The 22288-nt window shown below is 48.5% G+C and overlaps 1 protein-coding gene across 2 annotated transcripts in view; it reads right to left on the bottom strand.

Annotated features, from left to right (window-relative positions):
- Window positions 1-22288, bottom strand: part of LOC309526406 (inactive dipeptidyl peptidase 10-like) — a 55937-nt gene that overhangs the window by 11619 nt on the left and 22030 nt on the right. Inside the window, exons 11-20 of one of the 2 annotated variants that reach the window (XM_082212450.1) lie at window positions 20595-20718; window positions 18824-18862; window positions 15153-15260; window positions 13550-13641; window positions 13397-13444; window positions 6561-6679; window positions 5387-5434; window positions 4073-4171; window positions 3851-3917; window positions 61-255 (exon numbers count right to left, since the gene is read on the bottom strand). In XM_082212450.1, coding sequence (XP_082068576.1) covers window positions 61-255; window positions 3851-3917; window positions 4073-4171; window positions 5387-5434; window positions 6561-6679; window positions 13397-13444; window positions 13550-13641; window positions 15153-15260; window positions 18824-18862; window positions 20595-20718 — 939 coding nt within the window. The remainder of the gene's footprint in view (window positions 1-60; window positions 256-3850; window positions 3918-4072; window positions 4172-5386; window positions 5435-6560; window positions 6680-13396; window positions 13445-13549; window positions 13642-15152; window positions 15261-18823; window positions 18863-20594; window positions 20719-22288) is intronic. The other variant, XM_082212451.1, reaches the window with a different exon arrangement.

Here is a 22288-nt window from a genome sequence, read left to right on the forward strand (position 1 = left end):
TAGCAGGGCCGGCCCTGTGTTAAGCAATAGTATTAAAATGTGAGGCTCAGGCGTCCTTACCGCATGAGAGCTACATGGTCCTTGACATCCAAGGAGCCCAGCTGGCGGCTGACCTCATGCAGCAGCTTGAGTCCTTGGTTTCTAGATCCCCGGGCATCGAATTGGACCACCACAGCACCCAAAGAGCTAGACAGGACGGTGTCCCAATCAAGGTGGAATTCCTCAGTGGCCAGCTGGCCTCCTGGGGATTCTGGGCTGGAGGGAAAAAGCAATCAGAGGTTAGAACATGGATTAATGTTACACCTACCAGCTAGTGGCCTAGGATATGTCTGGAGGCGGTTGGAGGATGGATGGCGGCAAACAGATTGAGATTGATTCCTGACAAGACAGAAGTACTGTTTCTGGGGGACAGGAGGCGGGCAGGTGTGGAGGACTCCCTGGTCCTGAATGGGGTAACCGTGCCCCTGAAGGACCAGGTGTGCAGCCTGGGAGTCATTTTGGACTCACAGCTGTCCATGGAGGCACAGGTTAAATCCGTGTCCAGGGCAGCTGTGTACCAGCTCCATCTGGTACGTAGGCTGAGACCCTATCTGCCTGCGGACTGTCTCACCAGAGTGGTGCATGCTCTGGTTATCTCCCGCTTGGACTACTGCAATGCGCTCTACGTGGGGCTACCTTTGAAGGTGACCCGGAAACTACAACTAATCCAGAATGCGGCAGCTAGACTGGTGACTGGGAGCGGCCACCGAGACCACATAACACCGGTCTTGAAAGACCTACATTGGCTCCCAGTACGTTTCTGAGCACAATTCAAAGTGTTGGTGCTGACCTTTAAAGCCCTAAACGGCCTCGGTCCAATATACCTGAAGGAGCGTCTCCACCCCCATCCTTCTGCCCGGACACTGAGGTCCAGCACCGAGGGCCTTCTGGCGGTTCCCTCACTGCGAGAAGCCAAGTTACAGGGAACTAGGCAGAGGGCCTTCTTGGTAGTGGCGCCTGCCCTGTGGAACACCCTCCCACCAGATGTCAAAGAGAACAACAACTACCAGACTTTTAGAAGACATCTGAAGGCAGCCCTGTTTAGGGAAGCTTTTAATGTTTGATGTATCACAGTATTTTAATATTCTTTTGGAAGCCGCCCTGAGTGGCTGGGGAAGCCCAGTCAGATGGGCGGGGTATAAATAAATTATTATTATTATTATTATTATTATTATTATTATTATTATTATTATTATTATTATTATTATTATTATGTTTGCACCTGAAGTGGAACCCAAACCAACAGCTCTGGGACGGAGCTCTTTTTAAAAAAAAATTAATTTTTTTACAAATTTCCACAGGGATAGCAGGGTGGAAAGGTACCTCTGCCATAATTCCCTGTCAAAATGAAGGTTCCCCTCTCCCTCCCAGTCCACTTTCTCCCCCTATCTGCACTGGATGCAGCAACTTAGACATCTTCTAGCTTGCTCCTCTCCCTGCTGATTCATTAATGAATTCACAGCTGTGAGGACGAAACGGCATGGAGGCAAGGCTAAGCTGGGATGCCACTCACAGCTAGGGATGGAAGGAGCAGTCAGTTAGAGTTCTCTCTGTTTCCGATTTCTCCAGTCTCAAATCCAACTCTTTGCATTCCTGCAGCAGTTTATGGATTTTCTCTTTTGGAATCCGCCCGAAAATTATTCAGCTTCTTAGTGTAATTTCCCACCCCACCCCCTCCCAATAAACACATTTCTGTATGCAGTTTTGCTTAATGGACACACTGCTGCAAGAAGACATTTTTTGCATGCCATTCCCACTAACATTTAAATCAGGGGTCAGCAAACTTTTTCAGCAGGGGCCAGTCCGCTGTCCCTCAGACCTTGTGGGGGGGCCGGACTATATTTTTTTTGGGGGGGAATGAACGAATTCCTATGCCCCACAAATAACCCAGGGATGCTTTTTAAATAAAAGCACACATTCTACTCATGTAAAAACACACTGATTCCCGGACTGTCCATGGGGTGGATTTAGAAGGTGACTGGGCCCATGATTTACCGTATTTTTCGCTCTATAGGACGCACTTTTTCCCCTCCAAAAATGAAGGGGAAATGTGTGTGCGTCCTATGGGGCGAATGCAGGCTTTTGCTGAAGCCTGGAGAGTGAGAGGGGTCAGTGCTCGCTCTCCAGGCTTCAGGAAGCTATCCGCAAGCCTTCAGAGTGCGGCAGGAGTTCCTGCCGGGCTCCGAAGGCTTGTGGATAGCAGCCTGTTCTGGGGGCTGGGGAAGCTTGGGCTTCCCCCGCCCCCACCCCACAGCTAAAAGCGAAGCCAAGACAGTGAGCAGGATCCATCCCTCTCACTGTCTTGGTGTCTGCCAAAGCCGCGCGCAGCCTCTCCCAGCTGGAGAGGTTGTGCGTGGCTAAAGAGGAAACCAAGACAGCCAGCGGGATGGATCCTGCTCGCTGTCTTGGCTTCGTTTTTAGCCGCAGGGCTGGAGAGGGGGAAGCCCGAGCTTTTAAGTTCTTTGCACTTTGGGGCTGGGGGGAAAATAAACTTTCCCCCCTTAATTCCCCCCCCTAAAAACTAGGTGAGCCCTATGGTCTGGTGCGCCCTATGGAGCGAAAAATACGGTAAATCTTATGGCAACGGAGAGGCCAAAGTTGCCATGAGTGCCAAGAAAAACAAACATGGAGCCTGGCACGCTTCCCTGCGCAGCTCTGCTGCCTGTCCGTGCTGATACAAAAGTCCTTCCTGCCTCCGCCTCTTGCCGGTAGCAGAGTAAACACAGCAGCGAAGCAATTGCAGCATGTGGGTAATAAATTCAGAGCAGACACAAAGGCGTTCCTTATCTTGTTAGCCTTTAATCATGAAGTAAAGCAGATCTTAAATCTCTCCAGGCGACAACGCACACATCTTGCATCCTCTCTCCGCAAAAGCAAAACCAGACTAAAACTCTCAGAGTCAAACCACTCCCATAAGAGTTTCTAACCACGCCTCAGGAAAGAGACGTCACACAGAACTCCTTAACCCTGTGAGTTCTGAAACCAATAACAAATCTTTGTGCATGGTTTCTCCTAATGTATGCATTTTTATAAGCATTGATCAGTTGGACAGCTGCATTGCCAAAACAGACTACCGTATTTTTCGCTCTATAGGACGCACTTTTCCCCCTTCAAAAATGAAGGGGAAATGTGTGTGCGTCCTATGGAGCGAAGACGCCATAGCCCCGCAACCCTCTCCCAGCTGGAGAGGTGGCACACGGCTATCGCAGGAGCCTCTACAGCCCCATGTCACCGCTCCAGCAGAGAGAGCGTGCGCGCGGGGCTAAAGAAGCACTCTGCGACCCTCTCCCGGCTGGAGAGGTGATGCGCAGCTATGGCAGGAGCCTCTCCGCTGCGCCTTTCCACTGCTCCCTGACCTGCTCTTTGGGGCTGGTGGTGGGCTTCCCCCCCCGCCAGCCCCAAAGAGCAGGTCGAAAGGAACCTGAAGCCTGGAGAGTGAGAGGGGTCAGTGCACACTGACCCCTCTCGCTCTCCAGGCTTCCAAGGTAGCCGCCTGAACGCACCTTAAACGGCACCTTGTTTTAGAGTGGGAAAACAAGAGGGGGAAAGTTCTCCCCCTCTCTGTGCAGCGCCTCCTGCTGCTTCACTGAAGGGGCACTGGGCAGAGAGGGGAAGAATTTTTTTTCTTGTTCTCCCCCTCTAAAACAAAGTGCGTCCTATTGTCCGGTGCATCCTATGGTGCGAAAAATACGGTAAGTGCAAAATCCAGAGAGCGGGGTTATTTTTGGTTTAGTTTCAGAATGTGCAGATTGGATAACTTTGCCTTTAAATGAAATCTGAATCTTATTTTTCTCTCCTCCCCACTACTCACAGCAGCAGTAGCAATGGACAGAAGGCACACTGGTGTGGCGGCGGCAGGGTCACACGCACAGACAGGTCTGAGTTGTAAGGGAAACAAGAAAAAATATGTGACTGAATATAGGAGGAGAGGCCTTTGGTCTCGATCCAGTAGCATGCTTCTTATGATCACAGCCTTGCAATGAACTTCCTGTGAGGGGCTTGGGAAGTAGAGGGACAGCCTTCGCATTCTCACCGTAGTTAGCAAGTCGAAACGACCTGAATTCCACCAACGGCATCTCTTTATGCATAAGGGCATCTTGCAAAAGGCGGTTCTCTTCCAGGAGAAGGAAGTCTGGGAGCCAGGAATGAGACAGATACCAACACCGTTAGTAGCACTTGGGCAACTTCCTACACAAGTCAGTTGTGGATGCCAGTCTTTTAGAAACAGCAGTTTCCCCATAAATATAGCAGATCTCTGGAACTCACTGATGCAGGATGTTGCGATAACGAGGGGCGAAGCTGCTTTTAAAAAGCTGACCTTGAATTCAAGGGAATAGGGCTTAACTGCAGCTATTAGGCACAAGGCTAAAAGTGTTTCCTCATTATGTAACTCACGTGGGAAGTAAATTACAACCGTTATTGAGACCAAGGTGAACAACGTAGCAAATATGTTTTCATATAACACAGAACTCTTGTTTGAGGAGATTTCACCCCTCCCATATCCAAGAATCTGTTGATGTTCTCTGCTGATTCTCCAGAGAGGAGGGGGCGGTTTCTGCTCTCTACTTATTCCGCTCCAACCTCATGTCAGAGAGAGAGACTGAGTGTTAGAGAGAGATCGTGTGTATAGATAAGGTTGCTGATAAGAGCAGCTGCAGACACTCAGTGCAGTTCAGCATTTTCGCTTAGACCTCATTTAGCTCTGTACATAGTTGTGTATTATAGTTGTAGATAGAATAAAAGAAGATATTCTACAGAGCTGCTCTCCGAGTCGTTTATGCTCTGCTATACTCTGCTGTGCGACGACTGTCTTTTTGTGGAAGTGAATCCGGTGCTCACAACTCTAAGCTGTGAGTCCACAGCACTTTGACCTGTTCCTGTGCAGAAGGTGGTCTCTGGAAGTGCTACCCAGCTCGCCTAGCCCAGTCGGGGCTGAAGTGTATGAGTCTAGTTAGTGGCACTGGCTCAAGGGCGATGCTGACATCCTTTAGGTTGGGGCAGAAAAGCAGGTGGACAAGTTCCCTTTGGACACAGAAAAATCAGCCACGATCAGCTCAGAGCTGATCAGACACACAGAGCGAGAACATGGCCCACATAGTCTCCCCAAACTGGTTTCACCTGCTCCTGTGATCTGTTGAGAGATCAGTGCAGAGAAAAGCACTGGATACATGAAGACAGATGGGTTCAGATACGCCAAACCAATGCACACTCAGTCACCAAATCAGAACCACAACACAAATATACTGTCTCTCAGAAAGTATCCAGATCATATTTACCACCACCCATCAGACTAACACAGTTTGTTTGTTTTTAAAGCAACCCCCCCCCCCTCAAATCTGATACTCACCACGGGGGTTAGCTGTGCGGTGAACAGAGACTTGAGGGACTCCAGGCCCTGTGGGGTGGAGAAAACTCAGGTCAGTAGTAAACAAACCATTGGCCATGTTGGGCAATTCACAAGATAATAACTGGACACTGTTACATGCATACAGGACTTGCTTAAGTGAATGAGTTGTGTTGCTTCGAGACCATCTGTCTCTTTCTTTCCTTCATTAGACTTTGAACCCCTTGAAAAAGGGATCTATCATTTCCCCCTTTTCTTTTTGCTCATAGAATTGGCAACATCTTCATAGCCAGCCCTGAGTAGCGTCTGGCTCTAGATAAAATGTGTATGTGTGTGTGTGTGTATTTAAATGCATGCACACAGTTTGTGTGCCCTACTGAAAATTCCATCCTTCCCAAATCTGAAGACTGTTTAAGTAAGTTAAGAGGGCATTCCTATTTGTCTGCAATTTTTTTGGACTTTACAACATAGCTGTCAACTTACAGATTTGAAAATAAGGGACCAGCAGCCTCGAAAATAAGGGATCAGCAGCCAAAATAAGGGATTTTTCCAAGCACAGGTATGTTCAGCTTCTGAGCCCCTCCAAGCCAAAGGCAGAAAGCCCAGCCAGCGGCCAAACAAAGCCTCAAGCGGTGGTTCCCACAGCGCAGCAACCCAGCAAAGGGGATGCAGCAAGGAAAACCACCGTCACCTCTCCGCTGGGAAGCGCTGAGCAAAGGCGAGTCCCCAGACAACATGGCTGATTTGATCGGCACAAGGCATGCAAGCTCCACCCCCCCAGTCGTTCTTAGACTCCTTATTGGGTGAGCAACGCAGCCAAGCAACACAGTTGGAGCCTCCCTCCTCCCTGGCCGGCAGGGAGGGAAGGAGAGGAGCTGCTTCCTTTGAAACCCGGGAAATTTAAGGGACATAATCAATAAGGGACAGCAGCAAGACACGGCGCTGGGATAAGGGACTTTCCCGCCAAATAAAGGACAGTTGACAGCTATGCTTTACAAGCAGCCAGAGTGTGCATGCATCAACATTTCAGCTTTCTATCCATCATGGAAGGTGCCTTAACAGTTTTGATCCATCCGTCAGACAGGCCCAAATGTCATAATAAAAGCAGATATAAATATATGTATTTGGGTAAATCCGCAACTTTGTCTTGCACCTGTCTTCCCTTGCCGAAACCCACCTTTGCAGAACAATATAAAATGCCTCATCCTGGGGCTGAAACGGACATCTACAAAGGAGCAGCCGGGCTGCAGGCCACAGGTCACACAGGTGCGGTTGAAGGAGCTGTCAAGTTCAACACTGCCCAGGAAGAAGAAGAAGAAGAAGAGTTTGGATTTGATATCCCGCCTTTCACTCCCCTTCAGGAGTCTCAAAGCGGCTAACATTCTCCTTTCCCTTCCTCCCCCACAACAAACACTCTGTGAGGTGAGTGGGGCTGAGAGACTTCACAGAAGTGTGACTGGCCCAAGGTCACCCAGCAGCTGCATGTGGAGGAGCGGAGACACGAACCTGGTTTCCCAGATTACGTGACTACCGCTCTTAACCACTACACCACACTGGCTCAGAAGGAAGAGGAGAAGGACATATTGAGAAGCCTTTCCCTTTCACCCCCAAGACATAGGGGGTGCCATGGCTTCCTCTCAGCCCCAGTGATGCCCTCATTACCCATAGTGAGCCGAAGTGCTGCAGTATTGAAAACTAGAGTTGGATGTTGGAAAATCAAGTTCAAAGGATACAACGCGTAGAAGCATATGAAAACCTGAACTCGAACAGTGAGCTATATATGGGTATAAGGTAAAGGTAAAGGGAGCCCTGACCATTAGGTCCAGTCGTGACCGACTCTGGGGTTGCGGCGCTCATTTTGCTTTATTGGCCGAGGGAGCCGGCGTACAGCTTCCGGGTCATGTGGCCAGCATGACTAAGCCACTTCTGGCGAACCAGAGCAGCGCACGGAAACGCTGTTTACCTTCCCGCCAGAGTGGTACCTATTTATCTACTTGCACTTTGACGTGCTTTTGAACAGCTAGGTTGGCAGGAGCAGGGACCGAACAACGGGAGCTCACCCCGTCACGGGGATTCAAACCGCCGACCTTCTGATTGGCAAGTCCTAGGCTCTGTGGTTTAACCCACAGCACCACCCGCTTCCCAATGGTATATTACCACATACAAAAAAATTAATGTACTTAGTGGGCAGAGATGGAACCTGCTACACCCCCATCCTATAGATCAGGGTTTCCCAAACTTGGGTCTCCAGATGCTTTAGGACTACAACTCCCATCATCGCTAACTAGCAGGACCATTGATCAGGGATGATGGGAACTGTAGTCCAAATCCAGCTGGAGACCCAAGTTTGGAAAATACTGCTATAGATGCATTAATTGAAATTGACAGAGGAGCAGCACCTTTACACATGAAAAATGCTTTTTAAAAAAAATTTCAACTCAGTGGAATTTTTCTATTTCGGTCCGAATATTTCATTTGCCCTGAATAGTCTGACTAGGGAGTATGGGTGAGATTCGGGATTTGGGATGTAATTCCACCTGAATGCCACTAGGTGACAGCAATTTCACACAGGCAAAAACGTTCCTTTTTAACCAGGCCTTTGGTTGATCTAATTCAGTGTTTCCCAACCGGTGTTCCGCGGCACACGAGTGTGCCGTGAGACGTTGCCTCGTGTGCCGCGAGATGCCTGGAGGGAGTCGGGCGGCGAGAGGCGGGGCGGCGGCGGCGAGGAGAGGCCGCGCCTCCTGCTGCTGCCTGGCGCTTCTCCTCGCAGCCGGCAGCGCTGCCTGGGCGCCTCCGCGCGACTCTGCCTCGCTGGGTTTGGTCTCCCAGCAGAGACGGGTCACACGCGCACCTCCCTCCCTCCCTCAGCCTGCGCGGAGGGAGAGCCAGAGAGAGGCATCGCTCCTGCGCTCCGAGGCGGATTGAGCGCAGCTGAGAGGAGCTGCCGAGGGAAAAAAACTTTCACTTTTGTGCGTCCCTCCCGGCGTGACGCTGCGCGCTGACGTCACGGGGCGGGGCTTTAATGGTGGTGTGCCGCGAGATTTTTTTTCAGTAAACAGGTGTGCCGTTGCCCAAAAACGTTTGGGAAACACTGATCTAATTTACATCCTATGCCCTTTTAAAAGGTGTTTTTTTCAGGGGGGGCCTATTGGGTTGTTTTGGTTTTTATTAGTTATTTTGTGGTTTTATATCTTGATTTTATTTTGCAAACTGCCCTGAAACCCCTAGGTAATAAATTCAATAATAATAATAATAATAATAATAATAATAATAATAATAATAATAATTTACTATTTGTCTATCTCATAAACATTAGAACGGGCAAGGCTCTAGACCAGATTCAGACCCTTATATACCTCTAGTGTGGAAGGAATACCGTATTTTTCGCTCTATAACACGCACCAGACCATAACACGCACGTAGTTTTTAGAGGAGGAAAACAAGAAAAAAATATTCTAAACGAAATAGTGGATATATGATTTTTGTGGTTCATGCTGTGGCCACAGACATGTGATCTGACAGTGAGTTTGGAGTAGCCCAATGCAAAAATCCTGAGGATCCATGTGGATCCATGCTTTGTAACCACGGAGGAGGGAAGGAAGGGGAACCATGGATCCTCTGCTCACGACTGCAGCAGATCCCCCCCGCCATCTGCAGGCATTCGCTCCATAACACGCACAGACATTTCCCCTTACTTTCTAGGAGGAAAAAAGTGGTGCAAAAAATACGGTACTTCTCTTCCTTGAGGGGGCCACTGAGAAGTAGAGAAGAATTAACAGGGACACATTTCCCCTGCCTCTCTTCCGAAACAGGCCTTCACACAGGGTGACCAAATCCATTTGTGTGTCAAAACCAGGCCCTGATTCAAATGGATCTAGAGAATCAGTTTCCTCCATGACCACCTGCTCAAGAACCTTGCCCAAGAAGGGGAGAATGGCAGTTGGCCAGTAATTATGATACTTAGATCAGTGTTTCCCAAACGTTTTTGGGCAACGGCACACCTGTTTACTGAAAAAAAATCTCGCGGCACACCACCATTAAAGCCCCGCCCCGTCAGCGCGCAGCGTCACGCCGGGAGGGACGCACAAAAGTGAAAGTTTTTTCCCTCGGCAGCTCCTCTCAGCTGCGCTCAATCCGCCTCGGAGCGCAGGAGCGATGCCTCTCTCTGGCTCTCCCTCCGCGCAGGCTGAGGGAGGGAGGGAGGTGCGCGTGTGACCCGTCTCTGCTGGGAGACCAAACCCAGCGAGGCAGAGTCGCGCGGAGGCGCCCAGGCAGCGCTGCCGGCTGCGAGGAGGAGCGCCAGGCAGCAGCAGGAGGCGCGGCCTCTCCTCGCCGCCGCCGCCCCGCCTCTCGCCGCCCGACTTGCCCGCCTCCCTCCAGGTATCTCGCGGCACACCAGCCGATGTCTCACGGCACACTCGTGTGCCGCGGAACACCGGTTGGGAAACACTGACTTAGATTTTCAAACTGAGGGAGGCTTTTTTTCAGGAGTGGTTTTACCATTGCCTCCTTCGAGCTGGCAGGGACTATCCCCTCTCGCAAGGAGATATTAACCACAGCCCTGGAGGTGACAGAAGGGGGTGTCCTCTCCATAGCTGTCAACTTTTCCCTTTTCTTGCAAGGAATCCTATTCAGAATAAGGGAATTTTCCTTAAAAAAAGGGGAAACGTTGACAGCTATGGTCCTCTCCCTGATAGTTTTTATCAGCCAAGAGGGTTCAGAGTGCAAGTGGTCGCCCTGTCCGGTCCAAGCACCTTGTCCGCATCCTCGAGCCTTACCAACTCAAAGTCATCCAACGTAACAGGACTAGACAGTGCTCTGGACACTTCTTGAGATTCACTTGCATATGCAAGTGATTTGATCCTCAAAATGCTTTGCAAAGAAGTCACAGCATGGTACCATGGGACTGATTGATTGATTGATTGATTGATTGATTGATTATTTATTTATTTAATATACCGCCCTATACCCGGGGGGGGGGGCGTCTCAGGGTGGTTCACAGAATAAAATCAAGATATAAAACCACAAAATACATAATAAAAATAAAAACAACAACCCAATAAAGGTAAAGGTAAAGGTAAAGGGACCCCTGACCATTAGGTCCAGTCGCGACTGACTCTGGGGTTGCAGCGCTCATCTCGCTTTATTGGCCAAGGGAGCCGGCGTACAGCTTCCGGGTCATGTGGCCAGCATGACTAAGCCGCTTCTGGCGAACCAGAGCAGCGCACGGAAATGCCATTTACCTTCCCGCCGGAGCGGTACCTATTTATCTACTTGCACTTTGACGTGCTTTCGAACTGCTAGGTTGGCAGGAGCAGGGACCGAGCAACGGGAGCTCACTCCGTCGCGGGGATTCCAACCGCCGACCTTCTGATCGGCAAGTCCTAGGCTCTGTGGTTTAACCCACCGCGCCACCCGCGTCCCGAACAACCCAATAGCCCCCCCAAAAAAACACACATTTAAAAAGGGCATAGGATGTAAATCAGATCAACCCAAGGCCTAGTTAAAAAGGAACGCCTAAAGGTATATAATGAAGGCGCCAGGCGAACTTCCCAGGGGAGAGCATTCCACAGACGGGGAGCCACTGCAGAGAAGGCCCTGTTCTCGTGTTGCCACCCTCCGGACCTCTCAAGGAGGAGGCACACGAAGAAGGGCCTCAGAAGATGATCTCAGTGTCTGGGTAGGTTCATGTGGAAAGAGGTGGTCCTTGAAGTATTGCTGTCCTGAGTCTTTTAAGGTTTTATAGGTCCAAACCTATTGGGCCCGGAAACTAATTGGTAGCCAGTGCATTCGGACCAGGATCGGTGTAATATGCTCAAACTGTCTTGATCCAGTGAGCAAGCTGGCTGCTGAATTCTGCACTAGCTGAAGTTTCCGAACCGTCTTCAGAGACAGCCCTATGTATAACGCATTGCAGTAACCTAGACTTGAGGTTACGAGAGCATAGACAACAGTAGTTAGGCTATCCCTGTCTAGTTAGGGACATAGCTGGGCCGCCAGCTGAAGCTGATGGAAGGCACTCTGGGCCATTGAGGCCACCTGAGCCTCGAGCGACAGCAAAGGATCCAGGAGGACCCCCAAGCTACGAACCTGCTCCTTCGGGTGGAAGCGTAACCCCATCAAGAGCAGGCAACCTCCCACCCATCTGGTCTAGGGAACCACCCACTAACAGTGCCTCATTCTTATCCGCACTGAGTTTCAGTTTGTTGGCTCTCATCCAGTCCATTACTGAGGCCAAGACACTGGGATTTGTCACATCCTTCTTTGCAGAAAGAAGTATGATGAAACTCAGCGGTAAAACGCCATTATGAGACAGACGATGTTGCGAGATTAATAGCCATAGGGAGAGGTGAGCCTTTACTCTGTTATCATGTTTGTACTCTAAGTTTGACTCGGCACATCTTCCCTGGAAAGGCTAATTTATGGTGCAACTTGTCTGGGAAAATTAATGAGCAAATGCCTAGATTTTATTTCATCGGAACTGAAAAAATGGCGTCTGCCACCCGAGGAGGACTTTTGGATCAGCATGTCAAAATTTATTGCAAACAAAAGACTTACCAGCTTTTAAAAAAGGGGAGAGCCTTACAAAGTTCACACAGAAGTACAGTGGTGCCCCGCAAGACGAATGCCTCGCAAGACAAAAAACCCGCTAGACGAAAGGGTTTTCCGTTTTCTGATGCGCTTCGCAAGATGAATTTCCCTATGGGCTTGCTTCGCAAAACGAAAAAGTCTTGCGAGTCTTGCGATTTTCCCCCTCCCCCCTTTTCTAAGCCGCTAAGCCGCTAATAGCCTTTTAGCCGCTAAGCCTTTAATAGCCGCTAAACCGCTAATAGCGCTAAGCCGCTAAGCCACTAATAGGGTTGCTTCGCATGACGAAAAAAACCACTAGACGAAGAGACTCACGGAACGGATTAATTTCGTCTTGCGAGGCACCACTGTATAATATTGCTTACTTTAACTGGCCTGTGGAAACAACTCAGAGGCTATGAAGAAGAAAAAGGATAACAACAAGAAGATTGGAAGATGGGACTGGTGAACAATAAAAGCAGCAGAAATATGAGATGATTGGGCCCTACTGAACTCGAAGCATGGCAAAATATTTGGACTTTATTATTTGTATTGATATAATTTGGAATAATTAATGTGATATGATTGTTAAATGGAAAACTTAATAAAAATTATTATATATAAAAAAGAAATTCAGTGGTAAAAGCTAAATATTTGGAGGGGGGGTTACAAGAAAAAACAGCTTAGTGAGCATTGAGGATACTTAATGGGCACAAAATACTGACTTGCGGTGGTGGGGAGACACAGAAAGCTGGAACAATGGTGGAATAGAGTTTCCTGGAAGATGGCATGGCTGGTTAGCTGGAACCCTGAACAGAAGGTCCTATTTGTGCTCTGTATAAATTCCAAGCATTATTAGTATCAAGGGAAGTAATAGTGCCACTGTATTCTGCTCTGGTCAGACCTCACCTGGAGTACTGTGTCCAGTTCTGGGCACCACAATTCAAGAAGGACACTGACAAACTGGAACGTGTCCAGAGGAGGGCAACCAAAATGGTCAAAGGCCTGGAAACGATGCCTTATGAGGAACGGCTAAGGGAGCTGGGCATGTTTAGCCTGGAGAAGAGGAGGTTAAGGGGTGATATGATAGCCATGTTCAAATATATAAAAGGATGTCACATGGAGGAGGGAGAAAGGTTGTTTTCTGCTGCTCCAGAGAAGCGGACACGGAGCAATGGATTCAAACTACAAGAAAGAAGATTCCACCTAAACATGAGGAAGAACTTCCTGACAGTAAGAGCTGTTTGACAGTGGAATTTGCTGCCAAGGAGTGTGGTGGAGTCTCCTACTTTGGAGGTCTTTAAGCAGAGGCTTGGCAACCATATGTCAGGAGTGCTCTGATGGTGTTTCCTGCTTGGCAGGGGGTTGGACTCAATGGCCCTTGTGGTCTATTCCAACTCTATGATTCTATGATTCTAGTAGGGCATGAGCCAAAATACTCACCTGTATAAATGTCTGGAGCTGAGCCTGTCTTCAGAACTCAGGAAATATCTAAGGAAAAGGAGAGGGTCAGCAGAGACATAGTTTCCCCCACCTACTTCCATCTGGAGGAGCTGCTCTGGGGAACGGATAGGACCATGGCCTCCGGGTACTCACAGCCGTTTCCTGTTCTCATCATAGGCCAGGATCCTGGTGACGTCCCAGGTCCCAGAGGTCAGGAGGCGCACGCTGCTCTCTTTGCGACTGGGCTGGCAGGAGAAAGAAGAAGGGGTAGAGAAGACTCACATGTGTCATCACAATCCAGGTGTTGTTGCTCTCTTCCCACCACTGTTCCCCTCTGTTCCTGCAGACGGACATGCAAAACTCAAGCAAACTCAAGACATTCACCGGCTGAACTTCTGCATATTGGGTTGCTATTCCATGTCTAGTTAAAGGGGGGGGGTAGGAATCCTAGATGGAAAATGATTATTGTTCTTGAAGCTGGGGTTTCATGGTACAGTGGTACCTCGGGTTAAGTACTTAATTCGTTCCAGAGGTCCGTTCTTAACCTGAAACTGTTCTTAACCTGAAGCACCACTTTAGCTAATGGGGCCTCCTGCTGCCACCGCGCCGCCGGAGCACGATTTCTGTCCTCATCCTGAAGCAAAGTTCTTGACCCGAGGTACTATTTCTGGGTTAGCGGAGTCTGTAACCTGAAGCGTATGTAACCTGAAGCGTATGTAACCCGAGGTACCACTGTATATTGAATATTTTCCTTCAGACTGAGGTGAGGATCACAGTAAGAGACACACTCTTTTCCTCCAGTTTCCTGTGCATATTGTCTCTCACACACCATTCCAGTTTCCTTATTAACCGTTCCCTTTAGTCTTCCTTCTTCCCCCAGTGCTCAGTCTGTGGTTCCTCCTTTGAGTTGAATAGGATCCAAAATGCAGCAGTCCGATTGGTCCTACAACAATAGGATACAGAATGCAGCAGTCTGATTGATCCTAGAACAATAGGATCCAGAATGCAGCAGTCTGATTAGTCCACAGGAGCCACCCAATCCAGCTCCAGGTGGAAGTGAATCCGCAACGTGATTGGCCTACAGGAGAATCCCGGAATTAGCCAATCACGTGGGGCCCATTGCGTAAATAATGTATATAAAGCAGACATTCTGGGGGAACTTCCATTCCTCCTCACCACTATGAGCTGAATAAATAAAGAGCATGAAATCCACTCTCGACTCCGAGTATATTTCACCGTAACTACCATGCCGTGAACCACAGAGAGTTTCCAAGTTTCGCTTTTGGTTTTCTTGACAGGGCTGCTGTGCCTTTAATACCAGGCACCAGCCAAGATGGTGCCCACCAGAGATGTTTTCGTTGGGCTCTCAATTCCCAGCAGCCCCAGCTGGCATGGCCTATGGCCAGGGATTCTGGGAGCTGTAGTCCATCAACACCTGAACGTCACCAAGTTAGGTACCCCAAAAGATTCATAAGGCATCTTTCGGGGTACCTAACTTGGTGACTTTCAGGTGTTGATGGACTACAGCTCCCAGAATTTCATAATTCAGCCAAAATCTGCACACCATCCTAGAGGTACAAGTTGCCCAACCCTGCTTTCAAAGGTCTCATGGGACATGACATAAGATGTGAGGCCAGCAGGCATATGGAGAAGCAAACAGCAACTTCTGTAGGAAGCCGTTCCTCGTCTGAAAAGGGGGGGGGGGTTAAAGTTGGCAGTCACATGCAGCAGGTGGTTATCGGGTAGCTAAATTTACCTGTGTGGAAAGCATGGTGACGTGGTGGAATTCTCCACGAGGCCCTTGCTTCACCGGCACCGGCAGAAAAAGGGTCTCGGCGTCTTCAGAAAAGATAGGCATTCCTTGCTGGGATACATAGGAAGGAAGGTGTGAATGCATTACTGGATACTCAGGTGAGTGTTTGATATTGTTGTTGTTGTTGTTGTTGTTGTTGTTGTTGTTGTTGTTGTTGTTGTTGTTACAGTGGTACCTCAGGTTAAGTACTTAATTCATTCCGGAGGTCCGTTCTTAACCTGAAACTGTTCTTAACCTGAAGAAGAAGAGTTTGGATTTGATATCCCGCTTTATCACTACCCGAAGGAGTCTCAAAGCGGCTAACATTCTCCTTTCCCTACCTGAAGCACCACTTTAGCTAATGGGGCCTCTCACTGGCACCACACTACCGGAGCATGATTTCTGTTCTCATCCTGAAGCAAAGTTCTTAACCTGAGGTACTATTTCTGGGTGAGTGGAGTCTGTAACCTGAAGCGTATGTAACCCGAGGCGTATGTAACCCGAGGTACCACTGTATTTGTATACTGCCCTATACCCGCAGACCTGAGGGCGGTTACAACATAAAAATCACAATATAAAAACAGAAAATACAAAACAAAAGCAACCCAATAATGCCCCCTGCCCATTACATTTTAAAAGGCTATGAACTGAAACCGGAGACACTATATGTACCTTTCCTTGCTTATTTGTTTGTTTTGTATCACAGAAAAAAGCTTCAATAAAAATTATAGGGGAAAGGGGGCATTTGGATGTCAATCAGCCAAAGGCCTTGTTAAAGAGGAACGTTTTTGCCTGATGCCCATTATTATTATTATTATTATTATTATTATTATTATTATTAGACCTCTGATGGGTGTGGGTCGGCCCCCTTCTCTGCCCATGTGCCTCCCTAACCCAGATGGTGGCTTTACTGTTGTCCAGGAGGCTGCCCTTCTTAAAAACAGACTCTAGGCACTTCAGGTAAACTTACACAGAAACAGTTACAGATAGGTAGCCGTGTTGGTCTGCCATAGTCAAAATAAAAAAATTCCTTCCAGTAGCACCTTAAAGACCAACTAAATTAGTTCTTGGTATGAGCTTTCGTGTGCATGCACACCTCTTCAGATACACTGAAACAGAAGTTGCCAGATCCTTCTATATAGTGAGAAGGTGGGGAGGTGTATAACTCAGAAGTGTGGTGGGAATGGGAGATTGGCAGATAGCTGAGATGAGCCTGTTGACGACTCTTAACAACTGCAATAGGTCTTACAGGAAAAGGCAAGGGGTGAGAAGGTGAGAAATGGCTTAGTCATGTATAATGAGATAAGAATCCAATGTCTCTGTTCAGACCAGGTCTCTCCATGGTTTTAAGTTTGGTAATGAGTTGCAATTCAGCAGCTTCTATTTCTGAAATTCCTTTGTAGTAAAACAGCTACTTTGAGATCTTGTATAGAATGTCCTGGGAGATTGAAGTGTTCTCCTACTGGTTTTTCTGTTTTGTGATTCTTGATGTCAGATTTATGTCCGTTAAATATGTCACGCCAAAGAGTAAACGGACATAAATCATATATTCACACAGAAACAACTTAAGTGTACTAAACTGGGAGCCCTGCTTACACCTCGGCCTCCAAGCCCACTTTGGCTTGCTCCTCCAGTTCCCTTCTACACGAAGTTCTCCCTTCAAGTATTTCCCCTTTGACCCAGGACCTCCTGTAACTATACGTAGTGGCAGGCAGCCATGTCTGAGCAGCACTGGGTGACCGAGTCTAGCTGCCGCCACGTTCATTTCCCACAGGGCCTCAGAGTGAGGCTTGTTCGGGGACATGTGGGAAATGAAGATACAGCAGTTAGACCCACCTGCCAGACCCGGCTCAAGTGTGCTGCCAGGCTGGACATTGATTAATTTATTTTACACGGTTCCGAACACCCTGGGTTTGCATTGCATAGGACGCTGCCTAACCATTAATCCATCTAAACGTAAAGGTAAAGGACCCCTGGATGATAAAGTCCAGTCAAAGGTGACTATGGGGTTGCGGTGCTCATCTCGCTTTCAGGCCAAGGGAGTCGGCGTTTGTCCACAGACAGCTTTCCGAGTCATGTGGCCAGCATGATTAAGCCACTTCTGGCGCAACGGAAACCAGAGCGCATGGAAACACCGTTTATCTTCCCACTGCAGTGGTACCTATTTATCTACTTGAACTGGTGTGCTTTCGAACTGCTAGGTTGGCAGAAGCTGGGACAGAGCAACGGGAGCTCACCCTGTTGCAGGGATTCGAACCGCCGAACTTCTGACTGGCAAGCCCAAGAGGCTTGGTGGTTTAGACCACAGCCCCACCTGATGTCCACTAGGTTCAGTACTATCTACACTGACTGGTAGCAGATCTCAGCCCCACTCACCTCACAGAGTGTTTGTTGTGGGGGAGGAAGGGAAAGGAGAATGTTAGCCGCTTTGAGACTCCTTAAAGGGAGTGAAAGGCGGGATATCAAATCCAAACTCTTCTTCTTCTTCTTCTTCTCCAGGACTTCCAGGAGGAGTCTCTATCCGGCGTACCATAGATATGCCGAAGATTAAACCATGACGCTTCTGAATGCGAAGCCAACCCTTTCTCCCTCTCCACTCGGGTTGCCTTATGTCCTCTGTTTCTCCCCAACTCCTCAACCCCCAAGCAAAAAATGTTTCATAGTTTTTGGGTCATGGGCCAGGCTGTGAATATTCAGTAGGTCCTGATTTCCTTGTACCTGCAGTGGATGCAGCCTGAGGCAAAGATGGCTGACCTGTGGCCTTCCAGATATTGTCTCCCATCACCCCGACCATCAAAACCCAACAACATCTGGAAGACCGCACAGGTTTCCCACCCCTGGAGGACACACCGAAGGAACTATCAAGTCAAAACAACCAGCAGAAAAACTAAACACAAATAGTGATATTATTTCATGTTATGAAATGGATGAATAATTTGGAGAAGGCATTTTTAAGTTCTCGTCCACCATCCCTGTGGCTGTGCACTTATTGGCCAGAATATCAGAAGCTGGGAATAGGTTTGCTTCCACACACAAAGGCCTCTCCAAGCTGCTATGCTATTGCTTTTTTAAAAAAAAAAAATTATTGGCCGAGGGAGCCGGTGTACAGCGGTGTACAGCTTCCGGGTCATGTGGCCAGCATGACTAAGCCGCTTCTGGTGAACCAGAGCAGCGCACGGAAGTGCCATTTACCTTCCTGCCCGAGCAGTACCTATTTATCTACTTGCACTTTGACGTGCTTTTGAACTGCTAGGTTGGCAGGAGCAGGGACTGAGCAATGGGAGCTCACCCCGTCGCGGGGATTGGAACCGCCAACCTTCTGATCGGCAAGTCCTAGGCTCTGTGGTTTAACCCACAGCGCCACCCACATCCCTTTTAGCTGCTATTGCTTTTCTGCCATCAGCCGGGAGCAGAACTAGCTTATTCTGGATAGCAAACATTTACAACTTGGGTCTTTTAGGTTACCTGACATCCCTTGCTAAATGAATGGTCATTTATTGTTTGTGATGATGATTGACATGGACATTTTGAAGAAAAAAAATATATATAAACAGCAATTTCCTGATGAGATGTGGGAATGTAGCTGGCCTGGCACAGGGAATAATAAAGGAATAGAATGATCTCAAGCCTCTTACCTGCATGTCCACCCAGAAATCTGATGTCACTTTGTATCTCTAAGAGGATGCAAAACGTGGTTAGCAAAGCGTTTGGGAGAAAATAGGACAAAACTTCACCCTGGGACCTCATACTAGACTCCCCAACCCCACTCCTGTACAATGGACGCTCGGGTTGCGAATGTGATCTGTGCAGGAGGCATGTTTGCAACCTGCAGTGTCTGCAACCCGCAGCGCCGCGTCTGCACATGCGCGGGTTGCGATCCAGCACTTCTGTGCATGCGCAAAGCGCAATTTAGCATTGCTGCACATGCGTCTGTGTCAAAACCCGGTAGTAACTCGTTCCGGTACTTCAGGGTTTCGGTACGTCCGTATCCCAAAAACGCGCAACCTGAAGCATCTGTAACCTGAGGTATGACTGTATTCTTTATTAACTCCCTGAGGTACTAAATTAGAACCCTCTAGGGCACAAGGAGAAGGGGACTACAGAGGACGAGATGGCTGGATAGTGTTCTCGAAACTACCAGCATGAGTTTGACCAAACTGTGGGAGGCAGTGGAAGACAGAAGTGCCTGGCATGCTCTGGTCCATGGGGTCACGAAGAGTCGGACACGACTAAACGACTAAACAACACCCTCCATTTCATGAAAGGATGCATTTAAAAGGTGTATTTTGAAAGGCTTTCTAAAGAATGGCTTTAAAAGGTAGCTATAGTACAAACTCCATACACAGAAACCCAGTTCTCTCACACACAGAAGTACATGAGGGACAATTTTGGTATAGTTGTTAAATACCACGGTCTGGAAGACCAGGGGTCAAGCCCCCAATTCTGCTATCAAGCTCACTGGGGCCAGTCACCATCTCTTAGCTCAGGCACCCCCAAACTCAGCCCTCCAGATGTTTTGGGACTACAATTCCCATCATCCCTGACCACTGGTCCTGTTAGCTAGGGATGATGGGAGTTGTAGTCCCAAAACATCTGGAGGGCCAAGTTTGGGGGTACCTGTCTTAGCCTAACCCACCTCACAGGGTTGTTGTGAGGTGGGGGAGAATCGGGTGCACGCCACTTTGAGCACCTTAGAGGAAAGGTGGGATAGAGGAATGTCCTAACGAAATAATACGGGTGTATTATAATACATGTGGAGTTTGAAACTGACAGGGTTAAAACTCCGTGGTGTCCTGTATCTGGGAGGAGCTTGTCACAGAGAAGTGCGTCACAGTCTGTATTGCTGTTCAGACTTGCTTTCGCTTCTGCCTAAGACGCAGCTCAACTCAGAGGTTGCGTGTGTGCTTTTAGCACGGGAAAGATGCCGGAAAGCTCCGATGGAATGTGACTGATTTACTGCTTGTAAATAAACGCTTCTAGAGATAAGAACCGAACTGTCTCCTGACGTGATTTATCCCTCATCTCACACGGACGCAGGACCGCTGCTACTCTGCTCTTCCTGCCAGGTCAGCTCCCGAACAGAGTTGCGCAGGGGAAGCCTGACTGGACGCAGGATTAATTTTCCCAAAATACAGTGGTACCTCTAGATACGAACGTGATCCATTCCGGAGCCCTGCTCGCATCTAGAGGTAAACGTATCTAGCGATGGCACATCTGCGCATGCGCGCGTCGCTTTTTGCCGCTTCTGCCCATGACGTCATTCTGAGCGTCTGCGCATGTGCAAGCAGCGAAACCCGGAAGTAACACGCTCCGTTACTTCCGGGTTGCCGTGGAGCGCAACTCGAACGCGCTCAACTTGAAGCAAATTTAACCTGAGGTATGACTGTACTTAGTAATGGAGCTCACCTCGGTGCAGGTCCCTGTGGCAGCTTCACACAGACTCAGCACGGACATGTTCTGCGGCCTATTTAACCATCGCACAGCCAAGCGGGAGTGTCCCACCCATTTTACCATGGTGATGTAATATTCCCTGGAAAGAGAGCAGTAGTGAAACCAGCATGCTTGGGATGGCGGAAACTAAACAGTCTTGGCTCCCTCAGGTGTCATTTGGCAAAAAGTTCACCAATCAATTAGCTGACCAGCATATCCAAGCCCCTTTCTTTGTATTCTTGCCCTGTGCCGGACAGGAAGTACAAAAAAAGAGAGCAAGCTTCTGAACTGACCGGCACAGAGAGATATCAAAGAATTTGGTTTGAGAGCGAAAACAGCAATGGCTGCACTTCACACGTTCTTCTGAGATCAAAATAAAAAAATTCCTTCCAGTAGCACCTTAAAGACCAACTAAGTTAGTTCTTGGTATGAGCTTTCGTGTGCATGCACACTTCTTCAGATACACTGAAACAGAAGTTGCCAGATCCTTCTATATAGAGAGAAGGTGGGGAGGGGTATTACTCAGAAGGGTGGTGGGAATGGGAGATTGGCAGATAGCTGAGATGAGCCTGTTGACGACTCTTAACGACTGCAATAGGTCTTACAGGAAAAGGCAAGGGGTGAGAAGGTGAGAAATGGCTTAGTCATGTATAATGAGATAAGAATCCAATGTCTTTGTTCAGGTCTCTCCATGGTTTTAAGTTTGGTAATGAGTTGCAATTCAGCAGCTTCTCTTTCCAGTCTATTTCTGAAATTCCTTTGTAGTAAAACAGCTACTTTGAGATCTTGTATAGAATGTCCTGGGAGATTGAAGTGTTCTCCTACTGGTTTCTCTGTTTTGCTTCTGAGATCAGTAAAGGAAATATGACCGGCATTCGCTAGCGTCATTTTTTCAGTCTGCAAATGTTAGGTAAATAATTACAGGTTGCATGTGGACTAGCTGTGGTGGACGCCATAGGAGCTGGTTCCTAGGGACAGTAGGGACTTTGGCCGCCACAATAAAATATTTGAGGGGACTAGGCCCCCACAAAGTTGATGGGCATTTCCATTTAAATGGTGCGTGTGCACCACATCATGTGATAGATGATGCAGGGTGGGGCTTACCTGGGCCCCCACAATATTTTACTCAAGCTGGCACCCCCTGTTGGACGCTATACATTAAAGCAGGAGTGGGAAACCTGTTGCCCTTGTTATAAGAATTCTAAGTTCTCCAATACAGAATAAAAAGGTAAAGGGACCCCTGACCATTAGGTCCAGTCATGATCAACTCTGGGGTTGCGGTGCTCATCTCGCTTTATTGTCCGAGGGAGCCGGCGTACGGCTTCTGGGTCATGTGGCCAGCATGACTAAGCCGCTTCTGGCGAACCAGAGCAGCGCACGGAAACGCCGTTTACCTTCCCGCCGGAGCAGTACCTATTTATCTACTTGCACTTTGACGTGCTTTCGAACTGTGAGGTTGGCAGGAGCTGGGATCGAGCAATGGGAGCTCACCCTGTCGCAGGGATTCGAACCGCCAACCTTCTGATTGGCAAGTCCTAGGCTCTGTGGTTTAACCCACAGCGCCACCCGCGTCCCCCAATATAGAATAAATATTCATAAATGCACACATATCTAAATATATAAACCAAGTGTCTGAAATAGCATGGGAGAGCAATCCTGAAGCCATTCTG

This window comes from Podarcis vaucheri (genome assembly GCF_965113315.1).
Source record: "Podarcis vaucheri genome assembly, chromosome: 2".
Lineage (NCBI taxonomy): Eukaryota > Metazoa > Chordata > Lepidosauria > Squamata > Lacertidae > Podarcis > Podarcis vaucheri.